Source organism: Diadema antillarum, unplaced genomic scaffold (genome assembly GCF_040938485.1).
Source record: "Diadema antillarum isolate AM-2024a unplaced genomic scaffold, OU_Dant_1.0 scf00000117, whole genome shotgun sequence".
NCBI lineage: Eukaryota > Metazoa > Echinodermata > Echinoidea > Diadematoida > Diadematidae > Diadema > Diadema antillarum.
Window position 1 is genome coordinate 263,982 of NW_027271006.1, and position 18,674 is coordinate 282,655.

Consider the following 18,674-nt stretch of genomic DNA (forward strand, 5'->3'; position numbering starts at 1 on the left):
CGTACAGATACAGAAGGTGATCCGAGAGGATACTCGGATCACCTAAAAAGTGCTCACCGTAAACGGAGGGGGACACTCCCTCCCACATCCTCCCCCTCGCTCACTCCTCTCGCTCTTGCTTGGCCGCGTTCATGATATTCAGTGCAAATATTAAAACGGGAAGTTTATTTGGATGATATATTATTTTAATTACCACACCCTCCCCCCTCGCTTGATCCGCTTGCTCGGGCTCGGTCGCGTTCATGACATCAGTGTAAGAATCAATGCAAGAAGTTTATTGAAATGATATAGTTTGTAGGCACATTGTTCAACAACAATTTCCATCAAAATGTACTGCCACTTCAAACAAGTGGGACTGTTTCAAGTCGATGAAAACACGCAAAAAGCCTGCATCAAATTGCACCATTTACAACATCAAAATGCAAAAAGTTCTCACCGTGGGAGGAGGGGGGGGGGGGACAACAGGCACTTCCACACCCTCCCCCTCCCCCCTTGCTCGCTCCCTCGCATACTAACACCCCCCCCCCCCCTCCCCATCCTAGATATGCCGGTGCCCTTTCCCCGCTTGGCTTCCCTCAAAAAACCCGTAAAAGTCTAGGGATTGAGAGCTTCCTATATTCCAAATGTCTGTCAAAAAAATCTCGTTACATTTAGTATCAAAACGCACCCCCCTTAAAAAAAAGCTAGTGACGCCCCTGAAAGAGTCCTATTAGTCCATGGGCCAAGACCCGAAAAATGGGTTATTGGTACCACCTGAGGTGGCAAAACCTTTTTGTTGTCATTTTGTTTGTCGGGCAAAGATATGCTTATCAAGCTATGATAGCATTTCCAAATGAGTAGCTTAGTCATAATAAATGAATTTTTAACCAATTTGGTCTCGTTTTTATATCCCTATACTTCTGAATCGAAACTAACCGCTATACAAAGAAGAGCACAGTATTCCGTATGTCCACAGGTGTTCTGTTGTTATCGCGGTGCGCTTAGTCTTTATTCAAGGCAGCGAAGGGAATATCCAATGGGTTATTATGTCCACAACTGTCACGCGGTGCGCTTAGTCTTTATCTAGACCAATGTACCGTTATCATATCTAAAGTTCCTAATAAAAGGGATTATCTTTACTGTTTTTATACTAACCTCTCAACAAATACATCAGTTTTAAACAAAAATCACTCTGTTCATTTACAATATTATTCATTATAATGTATTGTAGTGTACCGGTACATTGTTTTTGCATTATCTTTTATTGTTGGATGGAAATAAAGCGACATTGGCGTGGTGTTAGCGTTTTCACCGTAGCGGTTTCACCGGAAAATGATAAATAATTGAAAAATACAGTAAAATTCACGAGGAATGACTTTTTTTTTTAGATAAAAGGATATACACTGTATCATAAGCTTTGGATATTCCCTTCGCCGCCTTGAATAAAGATTGAGCGCTGTGGACATCATAACCTTTGGATATTCCCTTCGCTGCCTTGAAGAAAGACTAAGCGCACCGCGTTTACAACAGAACACCTGTGAACATACAGACGACAGTGCTCTCCTTTGTATAGCGGTTAGTTTCAATTCAGAAGTATAGGGATATAACAAAGAGACCAAATTGGTTAAAAATGCATTCATTATGACTAAGCTACTCATTTGGAAATGCTATCATAGCTTGATAAGTATATCTATGCCCGACAAACAAAATGACACCAAAAAGGTTTTGCCACCTCAGGTGGTACCAATATCTTGCCTGGCCCATGGACTATATATGAATATTGTTACATACAAACATCAAGGGGCTGTTTGTCTCTTTTTCAAGTATTCTTCACAACAGATGGATGGCGCTCACAAACTGACCACAATCGCACAGGCACCTGCTTACAAAGCTATGATCGGATGTAGTGTAATTCCGGATATTCAATGAGAAGCACATCGCAGGATTGCGATTGTTGCGGTGCATTCATTGTCCTTGAACGATGTCCCCTGACTGACGACCAACGCGTGTGTAAAAGGCAACCTTTGATCGTGATTTGCCCTCATGAGATTTTAACTTTTGCTGAAGCAAATTGCCATGATTAAATAAAATAAACTAAAACTGAAACTGAAACTGAAAGGCAAAATAGGCGGTTTTCGTAACATATTCAAATTCTATTATGCATACCTTTTAAACCAAAGTTGTTCTTGACAACATGAGAGCTTGTTCGAGGCTTGTACGACATAGAAACACGTAATATTATTATGTATTATGCAAATTGGATTCCAGCAACTGAATTTCATTTAAGAAGAGCAGGTTGGGAATAGCTCGTCTCTATACTATAGCTGTGTTCAGACGGAGGCAGTTTTGGTAGGAGTAACTTCGGAGGAGGGTCGGAGGAAGCTTGGTCGGAGTAACTTCGGAGGATAGGTCGGAGTAGTGCCCGTCTGAAAAAGGTCGTGGTAACTTCCTCCGATCGGAGGAACTTACCACGACCTCTTCCTCCGAACGAGATACTCCTGTATTTTCTCAGGAGCATCTCGCTACCACGACTAGCCGGTCGGAGTAAATTGCCCGTGCGGACAAGTCCTCGGAGTATCTCTGAACTCACATACCTTACGACATAGGTAAAACTTCCACTGGGTCAAATCGCAATGTTGACATTTTGCGAGTACACGTGCGCGTGTAGCGCAATTCTAACCTAATCGATCGCGACGAAGAAGCTACCGCTCATGCCAAAATTTCCATCACCAAGAATGGAGAAGACAAATGCCACTGGTAAAAAACAATCGCATGGTTGACGTGCGCGGCGCTACCACTTCCGGAAGTTACACAGACCCTCGCATATAAATTGGTCGGAGTTTCTTCCCACGACCGTCGTGTGAACACAATTAGGGTCGTGGTAGGATGTGCATTGATTTTAATTTTGATTACCGAGCCATAAATTTTTACTCCGACTAGAAATACGTCTGAACATGGCGTAAATTATAATATAAATTACTATAAGTTTGAATGAAAACGGTCTATTGTCGAAAGCAATGATCTTTTTTTTCGGGACTGTCTACAAACTGAACAATCAAGAATAGAAAATGCAGCCCCCCCCCCCCCCCCAACCCTGGTACGAACTTTATGAGATACACATAACGACCCAATGTTATAATATGCACGACGAGAGCGAAATTATTGGCTCAGCAAAACATTTCAATGAATGAGAGCGCAACGATCTGCAATGGCGATTACATATGTTGGACAAAATCTTGGCCAAAACCTAAATTCCCTTTCGTGATATTTTGTGACACAATGTTTTAATGTTGTACATTTTATTCACTTTGTATTCTTTTAGCACTGAATGTTAACTCTTATTTGAACAAAATACAGAAATGAAAATAATAAACGGTATTATGTCAAATGCGTACAAGATACTTTACATTTTCTATCATATTACATATATATTATATCATATTACATTATATCATAATATTTTATCATAATATGTTACGTCTACAGTGCGTATCTAATTTTTTTTAATGCGCATTTATTGGCACAAAAACACACACAACACACACAAATATTCAGCCATATCAGTGACAGACGCTTTGAACAGCTATACAAACCTTTGGAGTCAGTCAGTTAAACATGATTATTTTACGCAAATAAACTCATTACTACAACGTGGGTGGATTTTGCAGTCATGTTACACTGGCACATGTTACCACGGAAGTAAAGAACATTGAAATGACTACTCATAATGGTCATGTGAGAAGTCAGGAAACAGCGTCCAGCATCAATTCAACATGATATACAATGATACTAAATCCTATAAACAGTATCGAAGTAGATTTCGATTCATCCAGTTAAGTAGTAACCAAAAACGCGTAATTAAATACGTTTTACTGGACTTACTTGTGAAAATTCACTAACCGAGAGTACTCTGCGTGATCTTCACAAGTAACAAATACCGAACCCTGAATCAACTCTGCAAAATTTCTGATGATCGAATTTCGGGGTCGACTGTAATGGAAGCCAATGCCCTGGATAGGCCTACGTATACACAACGTTTGCGGTTTTGTACTAAGTTTTGAGGTTGACTCTATATGATCGGTTGCAGTGCAGTTGCATTTGACGTTTACAATGAAAAAAAAAATAGACCAAACCACTTAAGTTTATCAAAATAGGACTAGAGTTTCCCATGTTAACATGGAACAATGATGTCACTAACAATCATACAAGCAAATTTGGAGAGATGATGTCATCATCTCACAATACTGATCTCTCCGAATGGTTTATACACAAAAATAGCAGGAATAATTTACTGTTGTGGCTCAGTAGCTAAGACAACTTACTGTCGATCCAATATTAGGTCCGTGTCTCGAGTTCCCCGACTACTGGTATATTATTATACGGTAGGCAGTTGTTCCCCTATTAAAAGGAGTGAACTTTAATCCTCAAAGTTTACCCAGCCCTTCGGAGGCGACAGTGTCAGTCCCTGGATTGCTCTTGCTTGCTTACAAGCATTTTTTTTTTTTTGCTTCCTTAAAGCAGCCGCAGGTAGAACACGTCATAATAAAATACGATATTACCATATATATATATATATATATATATATATATATATATATATATATATATATATATAATTTGTTGTTCAATAGAAGTATATTGGGGCAAGACGGAAACTCGGAGGAAATTCACAATGTTCTACCGTCCGCCCGTGGAGATTCAGGATCTTCTGCTTTTGCAAAGTTAGACTGTCGCCCTTGCATAAATTGGCCAACTATGTTCAATAAACCAATTCTACGGTATTTTTCATCATCATACTTTATATCATGACATATGCATGTATTAGGGACAGGGAGAGAGAGAGAGAGAGAGAGAGAGAGAGAGAGAGAGAAGCTGAGAAGAAGAAGACGCATACAAAGAGACGAGTAGCGAAACAAATAAAGCTGGGTACAGAAACTTATCAGAACGATAAATCATATTTCTTAACATGTGTTATAAATTGCCAACTCTTTCTCACAGAATAAGAACAATGCAAGATGATGATGGATATAAAGAAAAGGAGAATATATTATATACAAATATATATGTATATACTATTTTATATATGTTCCTATACTTGATACGCACTTTATACACTCAGGGTATAGGCACTATTGACAACGATATATACTCTAGAGGCTTGATTATTACTGGTCAAAAAAAAGAGGGAGAATCAGAAGAAAAGAGAGAGAGAGAGAGAGAGAGAGAAACAAACAAACAAATAATCACATGGAGGAAGAAACAGCATATTAGTGTATGTTTTCGTTTTTGTGTGCACACAGCATGTTCTTTCCAGTATGTTCGCCGCATGATTTCTCTTTTATCGCTAACATGAAAAATATGATATGGAATTGAAATCTGAATAAACCAGGTAGTCCTCCGATCGACGTACAGTGGTTGAATTTATTGCACGGCTTTAATAGTTAGTGTAAGGTAAGACAAACAAGAGTTTGATAAGCAAAATACACAGAGAAATCTTCCCCTAGCTATAACATATTATATATAACGAAATATATATGTATTAATTGAGTTATCCACTCAGTGCGCATACGAAACGTAGTATCCTCTAAATAATCAATCCATTTTCCACGAGCTTTGGAAATTTTTAAGGACTTTATGGTCTTTAACTTGTACCAATCATGAATTCCCGTCGACAGTCAATCAAGGCATACGACACGTCAGTTATGTTCAGTTTCTATTCTCCTATTGATACACATGGCAAATTGCCTAGAAAGCTGTTTGTAAGGAGTGTTACAAAGTTGCCGGCAGTTTGAATCCAATTACTTACCCCAAAGTATGCACCGATGGCATTCTCCGCTGCGTTATCCTGAACATCCGCCATGGCAAGGACAAGCGTGGTGCTAAGCGTTGGGATCGATAAACCAAAATAAGGCCTTGTATCATGGTGTATCGCGCCTCCGCAATCTCAGCTCGTCCGTCCCATGACAAACACTCAAGCAATGCTCTGTCGTGATGTACGCCGCCGCTATCACGTCAGAGTCGTATTTACGGCAGCTCTGTGTCAAGTTTGTGGAGACCGCCATCTTTTGTCCACTAACTCCAACATTATAGCAAAGTGGTGAATGCAAGTTCTGTTATACAGTATCAAAATTGTCAGTGGCGTATTGGGTGGGGGGGGGGGGGGGGGGGGGGGGGGGGGGGCAAGGGGGGCACGTGCCCCGGGCGCCACTCAAAACGAAATATATATAATTATGACAAATTTAACAAGTTTCATAGTACGGAAGATGTTCATCATCGTGGTAAAAACTGAAGGAAATAAAGTTGATCAACTTTATTTCCTACAAGTTTCATGTTTAAGCACGACTTAGGTGCTTAATTATTCCACCTTTTTCTGCAGTTCTGCCAAATCTAAGGTATACATATGAAGTTGCCTTGCGGTGATCACAAAAATGTCTATAGGGCGCAGTTTTATAGCGGTGGCGTATCTAGGAAAAACGTGATTCACAACCAAATACATGTACATGTAATGAAATTTGTATAGCGCATAATTATTACAAGCGAATGTTCCCTATGCGCTTTAGTATTAAGGTTCGTTAATCCGACAATGAAATATTGTTCTTATTACGTTAGTCCGAAAATGATAGGAGTACCAAACGTAATCTAACATTAAAAAAAAAAAGTTTTATTAATCCAAAAGTAAAAAAAGGTGAGTTCCACTTACATAACTAAGGAATTACAAACCTTATAATCGTCATAAGATCAAACGTTCAAAATAACAAACCTTTCTCATATCTTGATTAACAAACCCTCTTCGGAATAACGAACCTTATTTCATTTCGGATTAAAAACCTTCGGAACAACGAACCTTCGGAATAGTGAACCTTTCTCATTTGTTGAGTTACGAACCCTCGGAATGACGAACCTCATTTCATTTTCCGATCAACGAATCTACGGAAAACGAACAATATATTTCCATCTAAATCACGAACTTTCGGAAAAACAAATCTTCGGAAGAGCGAAGCTACAGATGATCACAAAAAAGAAATCCAGAATCCCGGGAATGGCGAAACTTCGGAATAAGGAGCCTCCGAAGTAACGAAATTTAGTAAGAAACGAACCTTTGGAATAGCGAACTGTAACTGAATCCTAAACCACCATTTTCTATACATGTGTGACAATACTAACAACTTTATGCTCTCTTTTTAATGTAATATTTAAACGAAATTAAAAAGGTACAATACCACTTCACAAAGATTTCCAGTGTATGATGAGTATTCAACAAACAGATATATGCGCGGCTTCCTTGTTTTCGTTATATTGCATTTGTTCGGTTATAACGAAATTTCGTTATAACGAAAGAAAACCGTCGGTCCCGAGCATTTCGTTATAACGGGAGTGCACTGTACTGAAGAAAACTCCAGCGTTTCCTTTGCAATAATACAAGAATTTTGACTCTCTACAACTTATATATGCCTCTCTCCAACTTATATATGCATTTTATCAATATTATCCACCATATCATTATTGAGCATTATACGATATAACTATTTGCCAACCTAAGTGAAAAATAAAAGGAGCTCACTCGCTGCGCTCGCTTGCACTAACTATTATGCTTTGCGATTTTTTTCTCAGTTTGTCAGTATCATCACCATTCATAAATCCAGCCGGACCAGCCCTCATATCATAATGTTAATAATTATACTTGTATTATCAACCATGAATCCCGTACTTCCTATATACGAGCATGTTCAGAAAATGCTCACACTGATTTGTAAGTTTTAGCAAGCTTTTGGATTCAATTGTCGCATGATCTGTTATCTTATATACAGGGCAAGCCACCATAATAACAGTGTGCCAGCATTGTATGATTTACAAGTACAACGAACAGACGAACTATGAGATAAGTGCAATGTTTCCTACACAGAAACTCGCTCGTATATAGAGTATTTTTTCAAGTGGTATAAATCGTTATCTATAAAGCCGTTACTATTATCTTGATTAGAATAATTGTAGGATTTAATAACCAAAAAATGACAAGAATTCTATGTTTTGTAAGCTGAAATACAACATTTTTCGGCTCGCTCGCCAAAATCTATCAAAATTTATTACACTTAAATCACCCTTAAAAGACCCCTTTTAAGTGCTTGAAAAAGCACATCATGTGGACTTTTTTTAAAGTCCCTACCGGAATTGGGTGATTTGAACATTTTTTTCAGAAATTAGGGGCGCAATTTTCGCGCTTGCCCCGGGCGCCGTTTTCCCTAGATACGCCACTGAAAATTGTCACCACACATTAACATTTCCAGCGATCCTGTGTTAGTCTTTATAGCATAATCGTATTCTCTAAAATAATTTTTCCAATTAGTTGATGAAATGCACAGTTGTTTTTTAATCCTGCAGTGTATATCAATTACGAGAAAATATTTAATTAATCTCTTGAAAATAAGAATATTATACATATATATATATATATATATATATATATATATATATATATAATATGTATATATTTTTTTTCTCCTGAGCTTGTAAAGCCCCTTTCCTGACGAAGCTTAGAATATGAGGAGTTTAAAGAGAGCATGAGCATGACTGTTGTTCTTGCTATTATAACTCCACAGCCCCTTTTGAAAAAAAAAAGTGTTCTCACTTCCAAGCTGGTCCGCTGCTTTTGTTGTTTCATTTTATCTTTTTTTTTTTCTTCTTCCTAATCCCTCCACGTGCCTAGGGTATACATGTAAACGGTAAATCACTTCAGAAGTACAACTACTTGATCCCATACTTTAGCAGGTAGATATTCAAATATTGATTTTATGTCGAACTTTGTTTTATTTAATTACAGGTTGAACCTTGCTGATCCATGCTGATGCATGGTGTTAGCTTGGTCTCATACTGGGCCAAAGGGACCTGTGTTTGATTGATTATTTATCATCGAGTTCAGTATGCATCAAGTTCAATAATGGTCTTCAGGATGAGTGATGCAGGTCAACCTCGAGAGACTGGTGAGCCATATAGGATGCCAGAGCTGGAGATGGAAGATGTTCAGGATGTCAATCCTGGTTCCTCGTTGAGTCAGTGTGGAAGCCATGCCAGTTCTTCTAAGAGTGATGGCCAGAAGGGCATGCTATTTGGCAGCTGAAGCAGCTGCTATAGAAACGCATCAAAAACTAGAGCTCGAGGAGTTTCGACTTATGCAGCGTAAGATGAGATTAGCTATGAAGACCAAGCTGCAGGTTGCTGAAGCAGAGGAGCAGATATACCTTGACTACGAGAACAAGAAGTTGGTAGTCGGCTTTCCTGTGAAAGCAGAGGATGAAACCTTGCTGTACCCAACTGAATGCGCCAAGCAACGAGTACACACAAGTAAACCGATTTCCCTGACTGGAGAAGTAGTAAAAACTTATTTTCAAATTTTCTTAGACTTTTAGCAGATATAGTCCAATAGCCAATAAGATCATCAGCATCATGTAGTATCCCTGAACCAGGTTTGATGAAAGCCCATCAGTTTTTCCGTAGATACATCCGTACAGACCGGGAGACAGACAGGCAACCGGAAAACATATGCCTCCGGCACCCTTCAGGGCGGAGGCATAATAATGAGACTCCCATATGTCATGTATGTTTAAACCATATAAAATTTGAGACGGGTCACATTGAATCCCCCCCCCCCCATTAGAATTGATAAACACCACGGCTCTAGAAACATCTTTCCATTTTAATCCAGAAAGTAATCACCTCCCTGTTTTTAGCCGAGGATGAGCATGAAGCCACTCCATGAAATGAAGATTAGCATTTTTTTTTTTGCAAAATGTATGTGAAAATGTCTAATTTCATAAATAAAGATAACTATTTATTCTGTCTTCTAAACTGTTGTCAGGTTATTCCCTTTCTTAGAATGCACTGGCCTTGAATATTTACAAGAATACTCTAAAGAAATATATAATAGAAAAATACAAGAGAGCGAACTTGCACATTACAAATTTAAAACACAACCTTAAGGGAACTTGACTTCTATTCACTTTTATTTCATTTATTTATTTATTTATTTTTTTTTTGGGGGGGAGGGTGGATTATGGATGAAAATATGAATCTGTTAATGGATATGAAATACTCATAAAGTATGCTTTCCAATATTTTTCATACTAGATGGGGTTAGTTTGTGTTCATATTTTAGATATTTCTTCACCATCGATAGCCTCAGTGCTTCAACAACACATGCACACTTTGAATTGATTGTTTAAGTAGGGAAACGAAAAAAAAAAATAAGTCGCCTGCTGTTTTTGTAGTAGACAGCCACACAATGTATGTCAATTTTGGGCAATCTCTGGCAATGCAATGTCATAAGTGGAGTAGCTTTGTGACAAATGCACACATTTTCATAGCACGCTTGACAAAAGCATGATTTTCTCACAAACCCTTTATGTATATAAGGATTGAAAAATAGAGTTTGTTCCAAAACCTGAGAAAACTCAACATATTATATATACTTTTTTGCATATAAAAGAACACTGGACTTGACTCTTTAAGAAGGCAGAAACTATTATAATTGCCCTTACATACGTCAGTGACTTGTCGAGGAAATGTGCATGTTTTTCCTGAAAGAAAAAAATGTGAAATTCTCTTTAGGTTTTCCTTGAATTGTTCTACGCATGTGACATCATAAACTGTAGTACTCTTCTCACTCTGCTGCGACTGCACAAATAATTTAAAGATTATTAACTTTTGAACTGAATGTCCGCTTTTCAGTTTTTTTACTGATGTGTTCTAATAGTAAAGCCAGTTCGGGGTACCAGTTTGAGCATGAGCAGAAAAAGGTCATTTGTACCGAGAGACAGGTTGGTTTTTTAATTTCACTGAGATAAACATCTGTAATGCTATGATTATTCATGGAATCCTTATAAATGGTGCCTGCCAGTACATCCACTTCACAGCAAGCCTGGTATTTGGCAATGTTAGCAAAAAAAAAAAAAGAAGTTTGTTAACATATTCAAAACGGCACTTAATAAAATAGATGATTCCCTAAGTGTTGATTGACGAACCATACTGGTCACTTCATCTATACAGGTTAGGTTCATTCTTTGTTTGAATATGAGTTCCATAAATGGCTATGGTGGGCAAGCTGCTGCATTATGTCACTTTGAATTGAGTGAAGTGTCTAACCAACTGAGAAAATGAAAGGTCATTTGTACCTATGTGCACATGAGCTATCTCCGGACTGGCTTATTGCTGCGCATTCACTCATTCCACATGTAGGTCTATATGAAGGTGGACTTGCCCTCTAGATAACTCTGATTATAATTTTTAGTATAAAGTGCTGATATATTTGTGTAATGTTTGGGGAAAATCAAGTGTTAAAATGATTGGAAGAGTTGTGAGACTGTAACATCAACACTTGAGGTATTTCTCATGCATGATCATAAATCTCTGTAAAATATTGATGATAATAGTAGTAGTGATAATAATGATGATAATAATAATAGTAATAATAACGATAATAATAGTAATAATAATATATTTTGCTCCTGATCATTATGCTTGTGATGGTGTCAATACCAATTCCTGCTTTATAAATGTGAAAAATCGACTGCTCTTTACAACATTTTGAATGTTGGGGCTAAACTGCATACATTGTGTAATTATATTTATGGTCTACTGAGCACAATGTGCTTCTTGTTTCCATCGCTTGAAAAAATAACAACAATGTATCAACAAAAAATTGTTTCTAAACTTGTCTCACAAGACATATTCCTTCCTCTTTATGTCCAGTTTGTCATACCACTGATTGGTTAACCTTATTTTCCCTTTCTGAGGTAACATTTTCTGTGGAATTGTGAATGTTAATTTGATGCAATGAAAAGTGTTTTCAGATGTGCTATTCTGCCCGAGATTTATAACTGGGACATATCTTAAGCTGTGTGCATAAAAAAGTAACCAAATTTAGATGTTCATTCTTCATTTTTTAATTCATTTTTTCACCTTTCTTATCATTAGTGTAATTGTATATGAAAATCAAACTACTAATTGTATAATTGGGCACATTCGCAAGCTCTCAAGCTTGGTGTTGGGTGGAATATGTCAGTACAAGTAGTGAGTTTCAAATATATATGACAGAACTTTGCCATACCCTTCATTGTTTTGGCAATAACTTGTGTACGAGAAATCAGAGTTGACATATCGCTGTTAATGTCTAAGAGCGTCATAAAGGTGCTTTTGGTTACCGTAAGATGTACCGGTAAATTCAAGGTACATATCTATGATCCATTCTAGAAGTAGAAGGACAATGTGAAAGATATTTGTCACATAGTTTACTATTTCTCTGCACAAACTTCAGGGATTTTAGTATTAGTGCTTTCTGTCAATGTGGTAACTTCTTTTAAAAGAAGAAAAAGTAATCATTTGATGGAAAGAACAAATATTTTTTCTTATTCAATTTACTGACCAAATTTCATACATTTTTTATTTACATTGCCCCTTTTATGACAGAATATGCATCTCGTATTAGAGTTTGTAGTAATACAATGTATATTTGATGTTCACTTTAAAGTATACCATGAAAAAGAAAATTGCTGTTAAACTGTCCCTCTTCCATGAGACATATTATATTATAATGTGAATAATTCATATGTAAGTATGCACTGTATTCATCATGTTTATGTTCTATTTGTTGTTAAATTGAAGTCTGTGACTTCAGTTTTCGAAAGATTGTGGATTTAATTGACTGAGAAACTGTGTGTAAATCTATGCATGCTATTTTGCTTCATGTCTGGAGTGTTACCTTAGGTAATTGTTTGTGAAGTCAGTGAAGGCAGCCAGTATATAATTATTTTGGTTTAAAAAAAAAAGGTTATAATTTTCACATATGGGGTGCAGAAAGGTTTCCCTAATATATAGAGACGTGTGCAAATTGTATCGCATCCGATATTGTGGTGACTTTATCACCCCATAGGGTGCAAAATTACAACAATAACAATATGAACCATAATGGGTGCAGGTATAAGGTGCAGAAGGGGAACCCTGTATAGAGGCCCATATATGCACCTTATAGGGTGTTGAATATAAGGTGCTAAATAAGAACCCCCAAAAATAGAACCCTAAATGGGGCCGCTGGTGTTACCACGATATGAACCAGAAAGACTGCAAATTTGCACCTGAATTTTTGTTCACCCTATGGGGTGCAGAAAGGGAACCCAATTGAGAGGTGCAAATATGCACCATATATGGTGTTAAATATAGGGTGCTAAATAAGCACCCCCAAAAATAGAACCCTAAATGGAGCCTCTGGTGTTACAACGATATGAACCCTATTGGGTGCAGAAAGGGAACCCAATGGAGGGGTGCAAATCTGCACCACATATGGTGCTAAATAAGCACCCCAAAAAATAGAACCCTAAATGGAGCCGCTGGTGTTACAACGATATGCACCCTCTAGGGTGCAAATTAGAACCGTAATTTCTCTGTGTGTACACAGTGTTTGGTGCATATCACATAATGTGCATGTATAGATGTTGTTGTATTAAATAGCTGTCATCATCTATTTATTGTTCTCCCTTGAGAAGAGTCAACAGTTTCGCGAGGCATTCATTTTTTTTTAAACCTCTGATTCCTTTTCGCTGCATTCCTATGTAGGTATACACAATGACTCCGTTTACCGTGCGGGGCTGGGCCGGGCCGCGACCGAGCCCAGCCTCAATTGCAGGGCCGAGCCCCGCAATTTTGTCCGTTTACACTGCCGGGCTCGGCCGCGCTTTTAATTCAAACCTTTCAATACTTTGTTGTGGTGGCACTCTGCTTTTAAACAAACGCAATTTGATATAGTCTCGTTTTCAGACCCTTTGCCAACTGGATTCCGTGGAGACGAAGTCGCCGTTCGGGCAAAGGCCTTTGCCGAAGGAAAAATCCTTTGCAGGACAAAACCACCTTAAACTATACTAGCTTTCGACGTTGAGGAGGTTAATATCCTGAATATCGAAATAGTAGGGCAGAGGGTTTGGAAGCCAGACTAAGATTGGCCGCGCATTTGGCCCAGTTTGCGTTTACACTGAGAAAAAGCCGGGCTCGGCCGCGGCCGAGACGACCTCCAGAGCGAGGCCAAATGCGAGGCCAATTTTGGCCCCGCATTTGGCCTTCTGCGCGTTTAGCGGGGCTGGGCCGAGCCTCGCACTGTAAACGGGGTCAGAGACGCTTCAAGATCCGTCTGTTTTAGCAAGGAGGTTCGAGAGGTGGAGTTACAACTGACTATAATTATTCCATCAGCTGTCAGTTTTCTATGGATGGACAAAAGAATTCACAGGTGCATCATTTGTGCCTTTGATGTTCGATGCTCGAAGCCGCCATCTTTCTGAGCAATCTGAAGATTCATTTTTAACGCTAACATAATATCAGGTATATGCTGCTCGTTTATATATCAAATGCAATGAAATTTCACCTAATGATAAAGCATATAAAACAAAAGTCAATTCCGTTCGAAAATAAGTGCAAAAGTGTAAATCTGAGCTGTATTTTGTGAAAGTGTTTGAAATTTTACCCTCATGGAAAGCCGGTTTTATCACTTTTCTCCTTATTTCCGCCAAATGAAACTAATATGGTATCATCTCACCAAGTATAGTTCTTATGTCAGATTAGCGCACAGACACGTACAGTGGAGTAATTTTGATATCTATTTCAGCAATATTTGAGCAATTTCTATTCGCTCACCCCCGTGCCTTTACCATTGTTTACCGCCCATTGTTTGTAAGTAGGGATAGCAAAAAGTAATTACCGTCACAAAGACATATCTTCCTTGGAAAGTGGCTGGTGATTATGCAATGAGACACAAGTCAATTGTCTTCGCATCTAAGCGGCAGATCCAGTAATGTTTGACACATACTTCAAATATTTTTGAGTGGCGGCTTCGAGCATGGGATCAAAGCGATTGTGACTCCATTTCTCGAACCTCCTTGGTTTTAGTATCATCAAGATATGGTGTAATTCATGTCAGGAGACCACGGTAACTTCCCATACGTAAGAACCTGTCCAATCGATTTCACAAAGGCTAATGCAACAATTTCTATTATTCTGCCAGTGGCATTTGAGTTATGATAAATTAATTGATCAATCTTGCATGGTGCTTATGGTGAATGATTGATTATCGTAATTATGTGCATAGTATCTGGATCTACTTTTCGGCACATCACCCCTTGTACATTATTCTTATTTATCACAAATCTATGATAAATTTATTATAGAAAATTGAAAAATAGTTTGATTGATTGATTGATTGATTCATTCATTCGTTTGTTCATTCATTATTATTTCAAAATTATGGTGACATAAAATACATCTATACACATCAAACAAATCTAATGTAACAACAGAAATGAAAATTCCATGTATACAGAATGAAGCTTACACGACCATGTCATAGCACACGCTATTATATCCACCACTAATGGGGCAGGTTTATGTTGGCACGGGTCATTGAGTTCCAAGTCCTTATATCAATGCTATCATTAGTCCTTACAAATACCAAGTGCGTGGGAAGAACTGCCTATGATGCTCATTTTTTTCTTCATTTCAATTCAATTCATCCAGAATTTTCTGCATTGAATATACAAACGAAATACAGTCATTTCTTTCCCGAAAACAATAAGGCATACAGTTGTCTACATTCGAACATACAATGTAATTGGAATGTGCGTGCACTTTGAACAGTTCAAGATTGAAAGAAAAAAAAAAACCCACGTCGATTTAAAACTATTCAGGATAATGGAACAACAACGTTGTGACTGAATTTTGGTTACATGTATTGTGGGATTTCTTGAGATCGAGACTGAGATTTTACACGCATCCATAAATTTACGGACACATTAATACAAAATACCTACTTTTTTATACCCCTTGAAATGGATTCATAATGTTTAAGCCCGTCAAGAGAGGTCAGATTGAGTGCTCGTGATGGATTTCTCCCCCAGCTCTTCCTTCTTCTCTGTTTTTCCCCTGGTGGAGTGTCCCACTCAATTTCATTTTCCGTTCTTCTGCCTGCTTCTCTTGACACAACAATCCGTAAGGATCATCTTGAAGTTAAGTTCAGCTCCACTCCACATTACAGTTCGTTTTTCCAAAAATTCGTTCATCCGAGAGTGAAATACAGCTGTAAGGTTCGCTTACCTTTTCTACTTCGTTATTCCGAAAGTTCGTTAATCCCTAAATGAATAGGGTCCATTATTCCGAAGGTCCGCTATTCTGAAAACGTAATAGGGTATGCTATTTAGAATGTTTGTTTATCCAAAAATGATTTAATATTAGGTTCGTGTTTTCGAAGGTTCCCAGGCACCTTAATCTTTGTCATTTTCGGATAAACGAACATCCACCTACAGGAAATTGTCTCGGAATATCGAACTTTCGGACTAAGGAACATCACCCTTCATTATAGATATGGTAAACTGAAACAAACAGAATGTATAAGAGGTTTTACAAAAAAAATGACATGAATCAAGAGAACATATTGGCATTTAAAAGCTCTTTGAAGCAAGGTATAAAACAAAGAAATTCCGTGTTAGATATCACAAAATACTATTCTACGTTCCACCAATATCGTTTAATCATCTTGTTGGATTTAACTTTTGTTAATGATGTGCTGTAATTTCATGTAATTCCTTCTTTTTTTCTTGTTACCATTTGATGTAATGTAATATGTGACTTTCAATAATATCAAAAATCATTGTATTCTAACAAGACTTGTCCCCCTTAGGTCCCGTGTAAGATACTTTCGACCGTTTTACCCGAACACGCAGAAGACACGAACCCGAATATTGCAATGTGTGCTGTAGCACAGTACCACAGCGTATCATTGAAGACACGCACATGCACGCACACACACACACACACACACACACACACATGTACTTACAAAAACAAACATAAACACTCACGCATACACATAATTCCATCAATTCATAATAGTCTGATACAAACACCTGCGTGCATTACGTATTAATATAGATATTTTTCCCTATCGTTTTCCTAATTTCCCTCTATATACCTCTGTATTTTTTTTTTTTGGGGGGGGGGGGTGGGGGGTATTTTTCTCTTTCTATTTATCATGCACTACAAAATACAATTTAGACTATAGTAAGTGCTGATGTCACTGTATTCAAATTAACGTGTTATTTTTATAACGCGATTTTTTATCGCGGATCGCAATCAGGATTACGATCGCGACACAAATTTACAAGTTTTACGGGAGAACTGTACAGTAATTGCGTTATGGCCTTATTGCCTGAGAGTATACTCGAAATACACTGGAGGGATTTAGCTCATTTTTCTCTACTTTCAAAGCAGCAATTCTTACAGGAAGAACACAAAACTATACAAAACAATAATGATACCAATTCTCCAATGCAATTTATTTAATCATTGTAGCGCTTCAATCGTGATGACTTTCAAAAGAAATATGACAGCATTCGATACAGATCATTTGGCAATGCCTTCATAAAAAAAACGTCAATTTATCATGGGAAACTTGGAGTTGATGAAAACAAACACAGCACAGCACATTAGCATAACCGCATTCACATAGTATTATACTCAAGACAAAGGATTACAAACTATAACACGTGACATAATTACAACTGATACAGGAGCTTCGAAGAGCAATATGTCTATAATACGAATCGAAATAGTATTTTCGCCAAAGACCGAAACAATGTTAGATCACGAGACCCACCACTTTGAAGATCAGACGGCGTGTGTCTACGAAAGTACTCACAGCGAGAAAACACCCCCCTTTTTTGTACGGCTTCATATAAGAAACAAATGCATATATACCAAAGGAAAGGCATGTCCGTACTCTGCCAATCTTTGAAGGTATAACGCATCATGCATATAGGGCCATACGCGGAAGAAGTATAGATGAGCTTCTGGGTATTTCATCAGCTACACCACAACCAACTCGCATCGCCATGAGTGCTACCGTAATGTTGCTCAATCCGACCATTTATTTTCTTGAGATTTGAGTCAGTTTGGGCTTTTGTCAACAGATCCAAGTGATTTATAGGCATTTTTCATCTTTTTGACGGGGCAGACTATGAATTTTGAATTTTGGTCCACTGGTCACCTTGTATATTATGATACAGGCTCGGCATTTACTAACAACGCAATCATGATTTTGCACCTCTTTAGATTGACAATAATAGCGTAGCATTAACATACTAAAGTAATAATTTCGGAAATCATGTCTCTATACACTCTCCAAAATATGCACCCAAAATTTGGAGATTATATTGTCATTAATAAGAAGTTAGAGATCATATAGTCATTACTACATAAAACATACCGGTATAATTGTGCATTCGGACTTCCCAAAAAGCGCCTGATTTGTAGCATACTATACCCTGTAGCTTTGCCTATCAACTCTGTATAGATAGGTATCTGTCAACTCTGTAGATACAAGTCATTCAAGTAATTTCTTTCTTTTTACAGCAGAACAGAATATAGTCAAGCGTTCACAATTAATGTGAGCATAATAATACAAAACAAAATTATCAACGTATTAGATAGGATAGTTGTGCGCAGCATCACAGATATTGTCCTATCCTGTACATCAAATCTGATACAACCTTCCATCATTGCGTAGTATAACAGAATACACGATTTGACTGTTTTGGACTCGCTTTACAGTACTCAAACACAAGAATAAGACGCCATTTTCTTTTACCACGCTTCTTGCGAGTTGTTTGTTC

At 37.8% G+C, this 18,674-nt stretch overlaps 1 protein-coding gene across 1 annotated transcript in view; it reads right to left on the bottom strand.

Moving 5' to 3' along the window:
* Positions 1-5,920, bottom strand: part of LOC139719950 (P protein-like) — a 74,517-nt gene extending 68,597 nt beyond the window's left edge. Inside the window, exon 1 of the mRNA XM_071631329.1 lies at positions 5,786-5,920. Within this exon, the coding sequence (XP_071487430.1) occupies positions 5,786-5,839 (54 nt within the window). The 5' untranslated portion in view covers positions 5,840-5,920. The remainder of the gene's footprint in view (positions 1-5,785) is intronic.
* Positions 5,921-18,674: the final 12,754 nt, after the last annotated feature.